The sequence below is a fragment of the Hipposideros armiger genome, unplaced genomic scaffold (assembly GCF_001890085.2).
Source record: "Hipposideros armiger isolate ML-2016 unplaced genomic scaffold, ASM189008v1 scaffold_382, whole genome shotgun sequence".
In the NCBI taxonomy this organism is placed as follows: Eukaryota; Metazoa; Chordata; class Mammalia; order Chiroptera; family Hipposideridae; genus Hipposideros; species Hipposideros armiger.
The window spans coordinates 849527-867781 of NW_017731732.1; the positions used below are offsets into that span (position 1 = coordinate 849527).

The following is an 18255-nucleotide window of genomic DNA, read 5'->3' on the forward strand; positions in this document are numbered from 1 at the left end:
GTTGCCATGGGCTACCGTGTGTGGTCAGCAGACAGCGTGAGCGGCCCTCAAGCCGCCATGAGTGGCTTTCCAGAAGCAGGCGACTGATCTGCCTGCCTGGGAAGAACACAATGATGGTGCCAACTTGGGCCAGTGAAGCAACGTCCTCCACAACTAAACTGAAGAACACAAGGACAGCAACTTGTCTGTTCCCCTTCCCCCAATTCCCCAGCGCTGTTCCCATCCCCCAATTCCCCAATTAAAAAACAAAAACAAACAAAAAAAACCATCATTTTATAGAACTAAGTTACACAGGAACCGTAAGAGCACTCACTAAATTTAATGTGATGATCAATTTAAGAGAGATGTAAATTAAATGTCATGATACCATGTTCTCTTTGAATTCCTTTTCTTGAGTCTTTTGATTTTGATCTACACTGTGTATAGGCAAATACAGAATTCTTTTATATTTTTAATATTCTGTATCAGCTTAAGCATGGATAAATATTTAAAATAAATATTCTAAATAGTGCATAAAGTTACATAGTTCACTAGAGGTTTCAAAATATGGTTAAAGGAGTTATGAAAGTCATGTAAAATCAATTTTAGATGGAAGCACAGTGTCTTATAGTGTGTAGACACACACACACAGGCACAAACTAAAATGTGTGCTTGTGTCTTTCCAATTGATTTTTGTACTTAAGAACAAACTCAAACGCCTGTGTATGACAGTACCACATAGGGTGACAAGTTCATGAGTTACATTTTTTACTTTCTCAAAAAAAGGCCGAGATTAATAATAAAAAAATAAATAAGTAAACGTTCTAAAACAACAGTTCATCAAATACATAACACATATTTGCACACAAAAGAAAATGAAAGGCAAACGGTAATGCAAAATGACTTTAACAAGACTAACAACATACAAAAATACAACAGGCCATATCAGAGTGAGTTAATGAAGTATATTATGGAAGTATTTTTTCCCAAATTATTATTAAATCAAGATAATTTTTTAAGGGGGTTGGGGGAGCCTACCAGAAAGACTAAAAGAATAAACTTGGGATTAATGTCATAAACACATTTTAAATCATGCAAATTTAACTAAATGTATTAAAAAAAAAGAAGACAATGTTTCATATACTTATTTTTAAACCCCAGCCAAGCATCAGATTTAATATAGTTTAGCATTTGCCAATTTTGCATAAGGTTCTTTTCTAACCCAAATTTTTTCTATGAAAACTTTTAAACAGTTGAAAGACTAATGAAATGAACACCTAATACCAGGCCCTCCATCAAGATTCAACAATTGTTCAGATTTTGCCATAGTTACTTTATCTCTAAGAGAGAACAATCACGACAGTGCGGGTCATGGTGGAGATGAGGGCTGCAGACTAGGTGACACTGGAGAAGGGAGCGGGTTCTTCACTCAGCAGCCACATGTCCCATATGCTGCTGAAAGCACAGCTGAGCAGGACCCTGGACTTTTAAAATGGAGCAACTTAAAATAGTGTGGACTTATATTTACGTATCTTATACACTATACATTACTGTATGCATTATGCATACATGTGTACAGGTCTCTAAAACCTCATGCACTCTAAGGGATTTTCAATGGTAATTTCCACTACCCCACTATCGCAGGTAGAATACACTCACACCAGCACCAGGTGAGCGTGTGCTGTAAAACCCCCTATAATCCAGATACTGGGAAAGGAGCCCTCTCATAGCTGGCCGAAGTAAAAACTTATGTGGCCAGTCAGAAGCAATCTGACAGGATGCCACTTCAGATCCTTAAAATGTCACCATCCTGCGAGTCGTACTTCTAAGCAATTATCCTAAATAAGTAAGATGAACATACCCCAACAATGTTTAAAATAGAAAGGATAATTTCTAACAATACCAGGTTTTTCATATAACCTATATTCCATTGAAACACTCCAGAAAATAAAAATGAAGTGTTGATAACAAATGAGCACACAATACTACATAATACATACACAAAATACAACTGTACACATACATATGCTAGATATGCAAGGATGCTCACTGTACAGTACATTTTTAAAATAATTTATAAAACATTTCAATTTTCTGATAATTAAATATAAAATGATAAAATGCAGAAAATTTGGCAACATATACACCAAAAGGTTAACATAGTGAAGTCTAGCGAGTGGGATGACCATGAGTGTATCTTCTCATTTTTGTACAAGGATCATGTATTCAGAGTAAGAAGACATTTTTACACTATATATTCTTACCTTTTACACTTTAAGATGCTTTAAAGTTCAATATTCTCACCATTACCGTTAATCTGTTTCTAAACTTCACTATGTCTCTCACGGTCTCATTAAACGCAAGAATCAGCAGTGGGCTACATGCTACGCCCTTAGTGTTTAGTCTGGTTTGCTATTTGCACTGTGACAGCCACTAGAGTAGCTCTAAACAAGACAGGAAAGCACTTGGGGTAGGAAGAGCCTATCTCTGCTTTTACTTGGCTAATTCAGAAGAATTAGTCCACTGAACATATACTCAGCCACGTTCCTTCCTCACTGAGCCCAGGACTTAACGTACCAGTCAAGTTCAACTTGGGAACAGGCAACGGCTCCGTTGGAACAGGATGGTATGAAAACAAGGTGAACATCCCTCGTCCCACCGGAAGGGCCATAGTTCTCTGGCACAGCTGCAGCAATCTATAATTAAAATTGAAACCAACATGTGAAACATTTTTAAGAAAAATAACTGGAATGCAATCTGTAGGCAAGTACTTCAGAAGGCATGTCATGTAAGATGAAGTCACATCCTGTGAACCCCCAGGAAGGTGTGCTGAGTCGGCCCAACATGGCCATTCTCAGGTTGGTACCCTCACTCCTACTGGGAACTCTAAGGGGAGATGCATTTCTCTTCTTTTCTTTCACATTTGCTTTGAGTGAAAACCAGCAGGTCTATAAACCAAGCCAACTCTTCAGGTATCAGAAAAACGGAAGCCTGAACTTCTACTCTAATTGGTCCAAATGCTCTCAAAGGAAAATACCGTAGGCTTGGGTTTCCTCCCTGTGTTGTTTGCAGTCTAGCTGCCCTCAGTACCCCTGGGTCCTCCTCTATCATTTTGCCAAGACAGTCTCAGAAGTGCCACCTCCGTGGCCTGTGCATGAGGAAGGAAAGGAGGTTCCTACAATGAAGGTCAGTGGATTCCACGGTGTCTGCAAGGAAAACACTGAATCAGCTTCACTGACATGACAGCTGGGCTTTACAGGACTTACTATGTATCAATGATGTTCAAGGTTAAAGTAGCTTCTATGTGCTACTGGTTTCTATATTAAAATAAATCCATAGAGCCCCTAAAACAAAACGAAATCAAACAGAAATTATCAAAGTAGGGGCATTAGAACCAGGAAACAACACAAGTGATACCTGAAGACATAGAAATGCCCTTCAGGGGCTAACATTTTCTCTGCAGACAAAGCTACTCACAAGCACGCTCTCTTGCTAACTGTACACACTCATAGCTGCTTTTTGAGTTTATTTTTATTTATTTATTTTTTTAATTTTATTGGGGAAGAGCCATGGCCATTGGCTACATATTGCTTCCATGCCACAATGGCATAGTTGACTGTTTTATGGAGGGTGCAGCTCACAGCAGCACATGCGGGGACTGAACCAGCAACCCTCATGCTATCAGCACCATGCTCTAACCAACTAAGCTAACTGGTCACCCCCTTGAGTTTACTGGTGAGGAAAAAAAAAATTGCCATCCTGAGATTCTTTGGGAACACTGTCCCACGTTCATTTATAATCAGGGACATTCAAGATCGGGAGCCAACATCCCACAGAATTTTTTAGCAGCAACCTTACATATAATCCACAACATTACCATACTGAAAACAATAATACTCTGTCCTTTCATTTAATTACAATGTCACTGATAAGATGTATCACTGTTCCATGAGGTACTAGAAAGAAAAATCATTTCCAATTAAACACTACTGACTGAAAGGCATACTCTGTTCAGAGATACTAAACGGTGAAGAAAAATCGGCATCACAGAATGTAGGAAGTGCATTCACAATGAGGACTGCTGCACCGAGCTTCACCGTGTCCTGGGCAGGGTCCCCAGCACTGTGCAGAAACCACTCACTTAATACATGGAGTGGCACTGTGAGGTCTAAGAGCTGTAGCCATGTCTGTTCTTACAGAGGAGGCAACTCAGGCAGCAAGACAGTAAGTAATTTACCCAAAGTCACCCAGTAGGTAGGGCTAAGCTTGACTCCAGGGCCCATGGTAACGACCATGGTCTCACTCAACCTCTCTGTCACCACATGCCCTCCTTTATGGTGGGTAACGCCTGGTCCATTAGGGCAGGAAACAGAGAGGGAGATTATGGCTGCCTCAGACCTTCAGCAGCCTGACGCTGAGTGTGAATGAACCTTCCCTTCCAGCAGGATCACAATAAGTAAAGAAAGGAGGAGGAAACAACAGTGGCCGAGTTGACAGGCGATAGGGACCAGGCAGAAAAAAGGACAGCAGAGAATTCTAAATGGTAAGTTGAATTGTCCCAAGGCAACAATGTCTGGAATGTCACAGCCACGTGACATTGGTTACTACTGAGTCTTACAATTTATCAAGGGATAGATAAGTATTAGGGATATAAGAAGGGATATAGTAAGTGTCAGAGACCGGCTTAAGAGAGAAGGCTTATGAATATTACCCATCACTTTTAAGAGTTTCTGATGGGAGCAAAAAAAAAGGTTGGTGTAAGTTTACAAAACACTCAAAACAAAACAAAAACAAAAAACTCTCAAAATACATCTCTGATCAAGATTCAGAAGAACGAGTTCAGGGTTTGGCTTTGTTTGTAAACTCTAGGGGGAACTACGAGCAACATGGTTTTAGATGCGCCTTTTCCAGAGAGCAGATGCATGTATGTCCAGAGGAGCATCTGAAACACGACACTGACATCACTCAATGCCAACACATTAGGAAGGCGGGTGGGCTGGGGCCAGGTGGCACTCACACCACCTTGCGCGGCAGAGAGCTGCCCCTACCTGTTCTCCTTCTCCTCGATGAACTCATGGTCGCTGAGCTCTGGGTACTGTGCCACGTTGACGCGGACGGGGTGCGCGCTCTGCAGAAGACGCCGCACGTCCTGCACCCGCAGGTCCTCGCTCCATATAAGTGACATGACCTCCTGGTTCATGTCATTCATGCCATCATCCTCCTCCTCAGTCTCTGTTCCTGAAGGAACATCTGATGAGAGCACCTGAGTAACAGACTGGATTGTGGTGACAGTTTACAAATCAGGTGCCGCGCACCAACTGAGCAAGAGGCTCTGATGACAGGTCCTGACTACCAACCCAGAGACTGCCAACTCCCCAGCAGGCTGGCCTGGGCCTCTAAGCTACAACTCTCCTGTCAAGTTCCATTAGATTACCCACTTGGAAAACTCCTTACTGAGCCAAGAGAAAAGTTTAAATTTAGGACAATAGTCAGGAGGCTGATTCCTCTGAAAGAAACAGTCTGAACAAACTGTAAAAATCTAACTATATCCTAAACATCCTGAAAAGGAAACAAATGACTGTAAGTGGAACATGACCCCTGCTATTACTAAAGGGCCCACACAAATTTAAGTACTATCTCTGATTAATACAAGCAGAAGAGAACAGCCTGAGCGTGGAGAAAGCTGGACAATACTTTCTTCCTTCAGTACTTTAAATTATACAATGGATCGTGGTGGCTGGTTTACATCTTTTTTATAAGTAGTTTTCAAATAAAAATGTCTTAAAAGGGAAGGGACTGAGTGTAACAAAGCGAATGAGAAGGCTCCATTCCTTGATTCTCACTCTATCCCCAGTTCAGCATCTGCTTTAACGTGAGCCTTGCCCGCCCAGAGGAGTCAAACTTCAACAGATGTGAACAACACGAAATCTCACCCTCCTAAAGTTTACACGCCTTCAACAGATGAAATCCCAGCTGAAATGCTGGAGTTTTGCAACATTTAACATGGAATAACATTAGCATGAAAAAATAATGGCAGGTCTGACTACATCATCACTCTTAGTTCCTAAAAATTCATTGTGCTTCCTATAGAGTATCTAATTTCAAAAGAAACTGTATTCTAATGGGTGAGTTATCTATAAAATAGACTCAAACAGCTGACAAATTGAATTTAGATGAGTTATAAAATAGAGCTTCAAATAACGGAACTGAATTTACACAGACAGAATTACTTAAAATGACAATTAAATACAGATAACTATCAATACCATTTTGTTTTAGTGCTAATGATGTTATTTTGTCCCCACTCTAGCAAGTAAAAAAGGGAAAAATGGTTAAAATTTTTTTGGTTAAGGGAAGGGTTATCCAAAATATAGCCAAAAAAAAACCGCTGGTTTTCTGTTTAAAACAAGAGAAACACTAGTTCAACTAAGAGCTGTCACATAAGTGCAGAGTGAAAGAGAGGTATATGGTACAACCCTGCTGGAGACTGGGTCCCCATGGAGACTGCTTCTGCCAAAGATCCACAAGGCAGCACCAACATTAGGAACACACTTAGACCCAGGCTCTGAAGAAGCACCCACCAGCAGCCTAAACCCTAATGTGAATTATAACAGTTACAATGTACTGATTACCATCTGCTGGCTCCAAAGTTAATGAGAGGCGGCCCGGCCTGCACTGTCACCAGTGGAATTAGCATCCCTGCATCTTCCTGGTTGTCATGGCAATGCAGTACTGCCATTTAGTTTTTTAAAGTTAACCAGAGTTCTAGAAGAAGTTTGAAAAGCTCCATATTTAAGTTTTAAAAGAGGCTGATTTTAAAAGAGAAATAACTAGAGAGTAAAGGTGTACTACATTTCCATTTATAGGTTCTTCGAACCCATTCTTCAGAAAACAGACTTGAAGACTGATGAAGGAGAGTATTGAGAAGGGGTAACATTAAGACACCTTCTAAACAACTTTAATGTCCCTTCTCCCCCCAAAAAAATCCTCTTCCTGGAGCTTCAGTTTTATGTGATTAAACAGATATATTTACAGCTATTTAAAAGGATAAATTCAAGAAATTTAACCCATCAGAAACACATGAAAAAGAAAATAGTTACATACTAACAAATCAAATTCAGGACCTACGTGCTCCCTTTCTGTGTGATGACCACATAGCAGTCAGCTCCCAGTATGGGACAAGTGGGTCAGTCACGGTGGCTGCCCTGCGATTGGCACTTATACTGACTTAAGGCAAAGAAAGGTGCATCCATAAGATCTGCTTCCATGTTCAGCTTGCAGTTACTAAGATCTGGTCAATCATAAGCTCTACTGGGCACATAACATAAAAAAGAATCTGATGCATAACACTTGCAAAAAGACGTAAAGGAAAATGAAGAACACGCACACTTTTATTTTACAGAGGCTAAAAGTGAAGCTTGAACTTTCTGTGTTGACACTCACAGATTTCCCTTTGGGTAAGTTTCCTTCACAGGCCTGTTTGGAAAGGTCCTGACGTCCGATCAAGAGACAGACAGCCTCTGGCCAGTCGGAAGCAGGCTGCTCGCGACAGTGATAAATTGCATCTCTAATGGGAAGAGCAATTCCAAAGGGAAGAGTTTCCAAGTCTCTTAAAGTGAAACCTGATGGTGAAAGGAAGGGAGAAAAGTTTTCATTTACACTTGTTCTTGTTCCAACTGCCCTCTGACCGAAATTAGTAAACATCTATCCTGACAAAGAAATTTCATTTTGTTTATCTTATTACTACTAAGGCTAGTGTCTTGACGTCAGGGACAAATAGAAAAGGTCTCTTTACAAAACTCTTAAAAACCTTAAGACAAACAATCCAACAAGAAAAACACAAAGACCTTAAAAATATTTCCATAAGAAGGAACACAAATGGTCAACAAATAATGAAAAAATGGTTTGTCCAATGAGGGACCAGGGAAATGCAAGCTAAAACCACTAGGAAAATAGAAGTTCACACTCACTTGACAACAATATTAAAGTTAATTAATACCAATTGTTGGTGACCACGCATAGCAACAGTGACTGTCACCTGCGGCTGGTGGCGGGTATATGGTACAAGCACAATGGAAGACATCTGGTGTGTACAGACAGGTGCACCCACACGGTCCGAGGACAGCCATACAAAAGCTTGTGCACATGTGCACCAGGACACAGGTTTAAAACAGTCACCAACAGGGTGGTTTCATCATGGTACAAAAAGGGAAGGAGGTAATGGCCCAGTTGCTGTCCTCAATGGAATGCATAAGATGTGATATATTCAAACACGGGATTATACAGCAGTGAAAATGAATGAGCTACTGTTATATGAGTCAACATGGACAAATCTTTAAATAATAATATTTAGTTAAGAAAAAAAGACCAAAAAAATTCATATTTATACCCGTTTATACGAAGTTCAAAACCATAAAACACTAACAGTATACCAAGATGATAAAAACTACAAAAAAAACTGAGGGACAGAACACAAAATTGAGGTGGGCAGCAGTTACCTGCAGGGTTGGATGAGTGAGGGGACACCATGTGGGAGTAAACACACAAGAGCCTCTGCCACACCGGCAATGTGTCACTCTAACAGTGGGTGACCAACACATCAACAGTTACTTTACTATTTTGAAAAATTTCATACATTCTTTTGTATGTATGTCACGTTTCTTGTTTTTAATTTTTCAAGTCTTCAGGTGAATTAAAATTTATTTTTCCTGTAATGATTTTCTAAATTTTATAAATTATATGTTATTAATATAGAAAGCTGATTAGGCTAAAAATATTTCCTTGTATGAGATAACACTTTTATTAAATATTATGTAATGTTCAAGTGGATAGAACTCATCCAGTATTTTTCAGCATAGGTAATACTATAATATTAATACTATCTGTAATACTATGTGACAATTACTGTAGTTTTCGAGAGGGGCATAGAAAAAATGAACAGTGAAAAACTAACTCATTTATAATATACTTTAAATAAGAATTCAGAAACATCCTGTAATAATCATTAGAGCATTACTTTTTTCCAACATAGAAACAGCCTCATTTTTTTATATCTTCGTATCAGTAATTTTAGTTTTTTTGTAAAAAAAAAAAATTATTATTTTTTTTTTTGTAAAAAATTTCCTTAGTGTTTTCTTCAGTAGGAAACCTGGGAGCACAGCATTGGGAATCTTCATCTTGGTGCCCATACCCTTCCCAAGCACATGTGCAACGCTTATATAATTACATTTCTATTTTGCGAGAAACACTCCTTTCTAATATCTGAGTTTGCAATGGCTTCAGGTTTGATGTGAAGTGATTAGTATTCACCATCGGAGGCCAAGAGATTAAAAAGCTGCTATCACAGATGTTATTATATGAAAGTAATGAGACTATCAGGCAAAGGAAGTGTGGCTTGCTGGGCCACCCATCCTGTGGGCCTCTCAGGACCGACAGCCCTCTCTCCTCACACCCCCAGCCCACTTTGAGAACGCTGGGCTTAGTAAGGAGGGGGCATCCAGGGGAACTGGGGGTTCTCAGGGGCATTTCGAGGACATATAAAAGTAACAAAGACACTCTTACCTACATTCGTCATCCAGACAACTAATCTTTCAGCTAGATTAGAAACTGATGCAGAATGCCTGAAACTAAACCTACAGGAGAACAAAACACAAAGTTATTAAACAGAAGAATAACGCACCATCGTGTTTTATATTTTTAATATAAAAGCACAATCTGAATAAAAATCACCTGTTTTCCTCTTGTTCTGCTTGTGACTTTTGGGGTGCTAAAAGGTAATAAAATAAAACTTTATTTTGATAGTCTTCCTGATAAGGAAAACACATAACACACAGATGACACTTGGAAATAAAAATTCGTTAACAACTCCTAAAAAATAATAAAACGAACAATCCTCTGGCAAACTGGAAAATATCATTTCCCTGAGGAGACATCAAAAGTATAGTGTATTAGGGGCTGGCCGAGTGGCGCGTTGGTTAAGAACTGGCTTGGGACGCCAGCTCTGAGCAGCAGGGCCCCAGTTCGGATCCCACATGAGGGCCAGTGACACTGCCCTCTATAGCTAAGATGGTGAACAACAGCTCGACCTGGAGCTGGGATGCCTGCCGTGAGTCGCCGGCGACGGCGTAGGCTGCAGCCCCTGCTGCAGTGGGCTTCCATAAGCTACCGTGTGTGGCCGGCAGCCAGCGTGAGCGGCCGGCAGCTGGTATGAGCTGCCAAGAGCCGCCATGAGCGGCCGTCCAAAGGCCGGCAACCAATCTGCCTCAGCCGGGAAGAGCACAATGACAATACCAACATGGGCCAGTGAAGTAATGTCCTCCACAACTAGACTGAAGAGCAAAAGGACAGTAACTTGTCTGTTCCCCTTCCCCCGATTCCCCAACGCTGTTCCTCTCCCCCAATTCCCCAATTAAAAAAAAAAAAGTGTAGTGTATTAGCTTTTAAGTAACCCTGGTCTCTGAAAATCAGTTGTGGGCTATATACTAGAACACTGCAGGACATCACCTCTAAATGAGGCAGGACGTCACCTCTAAATGAGGCTGGACATCACCTCTAAATAAGGCAGGACATCACCTCTAAAAGAGGCTGGATGTAGACTCTAAAGCAAACACTTAGGAAATTTTTAATTTTTTAACATCAACTCTGGTATCGATATTTATAAAATTCACTATGGGAAGCCTATCACTACACTGACTTACCTGGAGTTATTCTGGATAAATACTGGGAGCATTCATCAGAAACAGAGCTTTCATCACCAAGAATGTAGAGTGCGATACTCTGCACAAGAAGAAAGTTAACACATCAGTTTTAGGTGATGGAAAGCCCATCTACTTTAGGTATGCAGCTCTGAGTTGTGACAAATTTAGACACTCGTATAACCATTACCACAGTCAGGACACACAACACTCTCCACACCCCACAGAGTTCCCTGGTGCCCTCTATGGTCCCCGTATCCCGCCTACACCAGCACAAGTCCTGCCCTGAAATTTGTCGTGTGGATGGAGCCAGAGTGTTAGCTGGTGTCCTGCTTTGTGAGTGTGCCTCTGCAGCCACATCACCGCACCTACCACAAGTTTGTTTCTTCCTACTACCCAGAGTTCCATTGCAGATGTACCCAACTGTTCATCTGCTCATGAGCTGATGATGGACATCTGGATCGTTTCCGGTTAGTGGAACCCTAACCCTGACCTCAGACCCTGACCCTTGTCCACTTTGGCCTTCAAGGTTCTCATTTGAATATTTGCTGTCACCACCAAGATCTGTACCTGCAGCGGCTTTTTTTTTTTTAAGTAGCATAATTTTTATTGACATTTTAGTACAATGCTGGAGGACCTTAAAATTCTGTATTTCAAACCCATACAAGCATAACAAATGACATACTCCTGAATCCAGCTGACATTACATCTGACAAAGGACAGTTAAATAGGAATGCCTGTAAGTTGACTGATACAATTTAGGTCGGAGGCTGAATGCTGGCATACCCACAATTCTCTGGCTCCCCTTTTAGGCTAGATACACGCCGAGACTACACCATTCGGCTGAGCTGGGCAGGACCAATATATGTGGTGATTTTACTTATATGTCTCCACACAAGCAGCAAGGAATGCAAAAGTTCTGGGATTAAGCTGCTCGTAATACTAGTGATTGTATCTAATTCCTGAACTGCACACTGAGGAACAGTAGTAATAGTAACTACTGTGTTCGGTTATCTTATCGTCACTTTTCTGAAAATAGAATCACCATTCTGCGTGTCTGTGTCAGAGCCACAGAGCTCTGAAACCTTTCTCAGCACGAAGCAAAGCAGGAGGCAGAGTGAAGGAGAGACGGGTGGGCCCACTGACATGTGGGAGAAAGGACAAAAGCACACGGTTCTCCTGTAAGCCTGGGAAGGCCCCTTCTCTGGAACGGTCCACAAAGGATCTGTGAACAGGCTATTCCAGTGGGGGACCGAGCGACAAGTGCTAAAAGAAGCCACCTTTATCAACACCCTCTGGTTCTAGCTGAAGGTTTGACCCCGGACATGTATTCACTATTCAAAATGAACTAATTTTTTTAAATAAGGTGTGTTTCTCTGAAAAAAAAAAATTCAAGTAGGATTTTTGGTAGCTACAAACTGATTATAAAATTTCAATGAAAAGGCAAAGGAACTAAAATAAAATAGTTAAACCAATTTTGAAAAAGAAGAGCTAATGGAAAGAATCACACCAACCAATTTTAAGACTTCCTACTATAAAGCTACAGAATCAAGATTGTGTGGACAGCAACCAGGTCAGTGGACCAGAATAAAAAAAGTTCAGAAATAGACCCACAGAAATGTGGTCAATTGATTTTTGACAAAAGTACAAAAGCAACAGGGAAAGAACAGTCTTTTCAACAAATGATGTTAGAAGATTTGGGCAACCAAATGGAGTAGGAACCTCAACCTAAACCTCACATCTTACAAAAGTTAACAAAATGGATTATAGATCTAAATGTAAAACATAAAAACAAAAACAAAACAAAAAACAAACTGTAAAAAACTTCTACAAGGAAACACAGGAGAAAATATGTGACCTAAAGTGAAACTGAATTCTTAGACATGATACCAAAAGCACTATAAATAAAAGAAAAAACTGGATAAACTGGCTTCATCAAAATTAAACACTTCTGCTCTGCAAAGGAAACATCAAGTGAATGATGAGACATGAAAAGCTATAAATCTGGAGGAAATAGTTACAATCCACATATCTGACAAAACCTCTTATCTAGAACTCTCAAAATCTCACTAGCCATTAAGGAAATGCAAATGAAAGCCACAATGAGATGCACACGCATTACAATGACAATGAAAAATCATGCCAGGGGGCTGGCCGAGTGGCTCAGTTGGTTAAGAGCTCGCTCAAGAGTTTGAGCTCTGAGCAACAGCAGTTCGAGTCCCAGCCAGAGCTGAGCAGCCGCTGAGCAGCAGCTGAGCTGCCTGGCAGGATGGCGCAGCTAAAAAAAAAAAAAAAATCATGCCAAACACTGACAAGGATGCAGGGGGACCAGAACACTCACTCACTCGTTCGTTTGCAGCGGTTCTCAACCCCCTTAATACAGTTCCTCATGTTGTGGTGACCCCCAACCATAAAATTATTTTCGTTGCTACTCTATAACTGTAACTTTGCTACTGTTATGAATCGTAATCTAAATATCTTTTTGTTTTCCAATGGTCTTAGTCGACCCCTGTGAAAGGGTCGTTCGACCCCCAAAGGGGTTGTGACCCACAGGTTGAGAACAGCTGGTTTATGGGGTGTGAAATGGTACAGCCCCTCTGAAAAATAGTTCAGTTTTTCAGAAACAAAATATATGCTTACTATATGGCCATCAATCCCAGCTCTGGCTATCTACCCTAGAGATGGAACCATGTTCACACAAAGTGTACTTAAGTGTTCTTAAAGTGGACTTAAGGCAGCAGTATTCGTAACTGCTAACCACTGGAGCCACCCACGGATGTCCAGCGAGTAAGTGGAGGAGCCAAGTGACACAGCCACGGAACGAACTAGCGCTCAGCACTCACAAGGTTCCCAACAGGGCGGGCCGGCCACTGATACATGCAACCTCACACTTGATGAACCTCCAAAGCATAAGGAAAGTTGGTGGTGGAGGGTGCTGGAACTGCCCTATATCCCAACTATGGGGGTGATTACACAAATATATACCTTTGCTGAAAATCACACAACTGTACACAGGATTTTTAAGAAGTTAATTTTACTGTATAATTCTTAAAATCACAATCAAGGGCCGGCCAAGTGGCGCATTGGTTAAGAGCTGGCTTGGGGCGCCAGCTCTGAGCAGCAGGGCCCGGGTTCAGTACCCACATGAGGGCCAGTGACACTGCCCTCTACAGCTAAGATGGTGAACAACAGCTCGACCTGAGTCACCGGCGACAGAATAGGCTGCAGCCCCTATTATGCAGTGGTCTGCCATAAGCCTCCGTGTGTGGCCAGCAGCCAGTGTGAGCGGCTGACAGCCGGTGTGAGCTGCCAAGAGCTGCCATGAGCGGCTGTCCAGAGGCCGGCGACTGATCTGCCTCACCCAGGAAGAACGCAATGATAATACCAACATGGGCCAGTGAAGCAACGTCCTCCACAATTAGACTGAAGAACAAAACGACAGCAACTTGTCTGTTGCCCTTCCCTCAATTTCCCAGTACTGTTCCCCTCCCCCAGTTTCCCAATAAAATCTTTAAAAAAAAATTTAAAAATCACATTCAAAAAGAAAAAGGGAGAGAGAAACGAGTTAAGCAACACTGCACGTACATACCAAGACAGCAAGCCGGCTTCGTTCACAGACGCCAGGGAGGTAAGGGTAGGGTGGCATTCCCTCGCCCCTCAAACAGGCGCTCACCCATTGGTAAATGCTCGGGGGCTCGGAAGTGAAAAATGACGGCTGATGCATGAATCCAGTATGACCTTTGCACCAGAGAAATGTTTGTAAATACAAGAACACAAGAGGACAGTGCTGTTTTATTCTAAAGGAAACAAGGTTTTCAAATCAGGTACCGTTCATCAGTCAGAATAACACTGCTCCGTAGTCTCCAAAATGCTCTGCATTTTTGGCCACAGTTAATAGACTGACTGTATTATAACATGTAGGATTTAAATGACTACTATTTTATCCCATCCTGGATGGAAATTTAGCAAAGTTTTGTACTCAAGGCACATAAAGAACCTAACCAAAACTCTCTGTTCTGACTGACCCTAAAGGTGAGAAAACAAGAGACAGCAGGACTCCAGTGTTCCAGCAAATGGGCCCCGATGCCGAGTCCCTCAAGCTCAGGGTCTAGGACAGCAGTCACAAAGAGATTCCCATGTGGCAACATAAGCCCCAGCGGCTCCTAAGCACCTGACATGTGACCAATGCAAATGAGCAACTGCCTTTTTAATATAATTAACTTGAGTGACAAGTTAAGGCTGGTAGCTGCTGGATGGACAGCACAAGTCTGGGGCAAAGCGGCCTTGGCACTGAACACTCTCTCTAATCTTTTGCCCATCAGAACCTTCGGGTTGGGCATCACTTTCCCACACGCTGGGGAAGTCATGGCTTACTGCAAGGCAGAGATCAAACACAAGCTGCAGTCTGCCTGGTGGAAAAACATACCACTGACCTAGAGGCTAACAGTAAGAAAAGGACAAGCAAACGTCCCTGCACTGTTCAGAAAATCTATAACAGCACACATGCTTACCTGGATCGATTGTGCACACTTGTCCAGAGGCTCTGACAAGCGTTGGGTAATCTCTATAGTAATGATCCAAGTAAGGCTCCAATCTTAAGTCCCTAAGAGAGTAAGAGCATATAAAACAGTGTTACTGTGGGTCCACATAGCCCACCACAAGCTGGGAGAATTCTAGCTTCCATCACTGGCCCCGGCACCTAAAGATGGGGCGACCACACAGCACAACAAAGCCCAGAGACAGCCCAGCTAGGCGAGGACAAGCGGGCAGGTCTCCGTGTCACTACATGAGGACCCAGGCCCTACTGCGTGTGACAATTCCTGTAAGAGTCTGTGAGCCCCAGCACTATGTGAACGCAGGTATCATTACAGAACCGCAGGCATTGTTCTAGAACTTCCACATAGTGCAGCCCGTCATCTTGTCAACAGGAAATGCTCAGCAGCGCATCCCCACTGTTTAACACTTTTGTGACTTCCCACTGATTTCAGGTTAATACTAGCAACCACACCAGCACGAACCACAGGCCCTTCGACAGACAATATTGGCATACAGTTCTGTGGTTTACAGAAAATGCTCTGGGGTTTTGAGCAGGTCGATTTCAGAAATATATAGACCGGGTTTCTCTATGACATTCATGGCTCAGAGCGAGTTGCCTAAGGACTCCTGGAGGTTCCCACTCCACAGAGCATACCTTGCCAACTGAACGAGCAGGTCAGCAAGTGAACGAATTCCTCCTGCCATCAGAGTATTCAGCTTGAGCTCCTCATAGACAAGGTGAAGGACAAAAAACATCGCCGGTATGTGACAGAAGAGAAGCGTGGAAGAATCCAGGCTGAGACTCTGTGACAAGTCCTCATCCTTCATCTGAGGAGCTTCCAAAGGATTCAGACATAAGGATCTATTCAAAAGGTGAGACTCCACATCCTGGTGATAGTCTGAGTTCAGGAGATACTCCCAGTCCTGATAAGAGGATAGAAAGGATACTAACTTTTAAATAATGCCTCCTTGTAACGTCATCATGCAAAAAGAAAGCCAAATTCACTGCAAACAATTCAAGTTCCATTTTCACATTAGGTTGATCTAAGAATGTAAAAAAAAATCACAGTGCTGAAAACTAAGAACAATGCAAATAGCTAAGTGATTTCTGGATGCGGCGACAAATACTCCGATGAGCCACCATTAAACCCATTTGAAAAAGGGAGTTATGCCCTTTAGGGCAGAGACTGTGGGGAAGAACCCTACCACTGAGGCAGAGACTGAAATAGAATTTACGATCATCTTAGGCCACGTCTCTGAAGCCTAAGTGTGGAAGAGAAGGTGGGATGTGATGACGGGCAGGCCCAGCCACCACCATGCTGACCTGTGTTTAGGTAAGAGGGGCAGTCTGCTTGTGTCCAGTCAGTACATCTATCTTCCTGTTCTTACAGGATGCTGGGGCTAATAATCCAACCTGGTAATTAACTGAATTTTAGAGTCACACTGATTGTACCACATTTTACACGTACTGAGTCTCTTCTGGTTCCTACTTGTGATTTATTGTGTTGTGTTGTTATTTTCAGGTCTTAGAATTTACTGGTGTTTTGTGAGGCTCACTACAGTATGTTATTCTAACTTAAAAACTCTTACAACAGATACAGAACTAATCACAAAACTAAAAGATTGATAAACTGGACAACCAAAGTAAAAAATTCTGCTCATCAACAGACACTGCTACGCCACATACTGGGGGAAATATACCCAAAACCATGAAAGACAGAAAACTCATATCCAAAATATATAAAGATTCCTACAGCTCAATAAATATTTTTGAAATCCTGTTTAAAAACAGGTAAAAAACTAATAGAAACTCACAAAAAGATATGCAGGTAGCTAATAAGCACATGAAAAGGTGTTTAAAACCCTTCGTCTTTAGGGGAAAGCAAATTAAAACCACTAGGAAAAATGACCTCACATGTCCTCAGTGGTTAAAATGTGAAAGACTAGACAGCAGCAGTACCGGCAGAGTCAGAACACGGGACTCATGTAGATGACTGGTCAGAGTGAAACATGGTACAACCAGCCTGGGAACCAGCAGTGGCCCTACAAGGTCACTGCAAGGTACTCGTCCAGGAGAAATGATACATATGTCCACAAAGACTTGTTACCGAATGTCAGCAGAAGCTTTATCATGATAGTCAAGTAATGGAAATAGACTACACATCCATGGGCACTGTGGTGTTTTCATATAACGCAGCAATACAAAGGCACAAGCTACTGATACTGCAACAGCCTGGCTGGATCGCAAAAACATTGTGCAGAATGAAAGGAACCTTACCTCAAAGATTCCACACTATATAATTCATTTATATCAAGTGCTACGTACAACTAGGCAAAAAACTAGCATACCACCAGTGAGAGAATTCAAATCACTGGTTGCTTCACAAACAGAGGAAAGGAAGGATTAAAAATGGCACAAGGGAACTTCATGGAATGATGGAATATTCTGTGTCTGCACAGGGGTGTGGGTGTGCATTTGTCAAAATTGACCAAACTGTAAACTTAAGATCTGGGTATTTCCCATCTATGTAAATTATATCTCAATTAAAAAATTTTTTTGAACCACTTAAAAATATACACCATGGGATCTGATATATTTGAGAACCTAAATTAGAGAAATTTTACATAAAGGAAAATGCTGTCACTTTAGGTGATCAATTGGCAATAAAACAATTATAAACCTAAACTTAAATTATGCAGTATTTATGTATGCTTAGTAATTTTTAGATGATCATTAAAGGCAAAAATGAATAAATAACCACAAAAACATAACAGATACTATATCCTTCAAAACAACTGTTAGTCAGTATTAAAATAAATAAAGCAGGGGCCAGCCGAGTGGTGCATTGGTTAAGAGCTGGCTTGAGACGCCAGCTCTGAGCAGCAATGCCCCATCAGATCCCACATGGGGGCCAGAGACACTGCCCTCTACAGCTAAGATAGTGAACAACAGCTCAACCTGAAGCTGGGCTGCTGTGAGTTGACCGCTGCAGTGGGCTGCCATAAGCTACCATGTGTGGTTGGCAGCCAGCGTGAGTGGCTGGCA

At 41.7% G+C, this 18255-nt stretch overlaps 1 protein-coding gene across 7 annotated transcripts in view; it reads right to left on the reverse strand.

Moving 5' to 3' along the window:
- ANAPC1 (anaphase promoting complex subunit 1) overlaps positions 1 to 18255 on the reverse strand; it is an 83905-nt gene that overhangs the window by 30971 nt on the left and 34679 nt on the right. For 6 of the 7 annotated variants that reach the window (XM_019662890.1, XM_019662887.1, XM_019662886.1 and 3 more), the window contains 9 exons: positions 15865 to 16133; positions 15185 to 15276; positions 14263 to 14411; positions 10677 to 10755; positions 9709 to 9745; positions 9541 to 9611; positions 7423 to 7601; positions 5028 to 5254; positions 2557 to 2675 (listed from right to left, as the gene is read on the reverse strand). In XM_019662890.1, coding sequence (XP_019518435.1) covers positions 2557 to 2675; positions 5028 to 5254; positions 7423 to 7601; positions 9541 to 9611; positions 9709 to 9745; positions 10677 to 10755; positions 14263 to 14411; positions 15185 to 15276; positions 15865 to 16133 — 1222 coding nt within the window. The remainder of the gene's footprint in view (positions 1 to 2556; positions 2676 to 5027; positions 5255 to 7422; positions 7602 to 9540; positions 9612 to 9708; positions 9746 to 10676; positions 10756 to 14262; positions 14412 to 15184; positions 15277 to 15864; positions 16134 to 18255) is intronic. The other variant, XM_019662888.1, reaches the window with a different exon arrangement.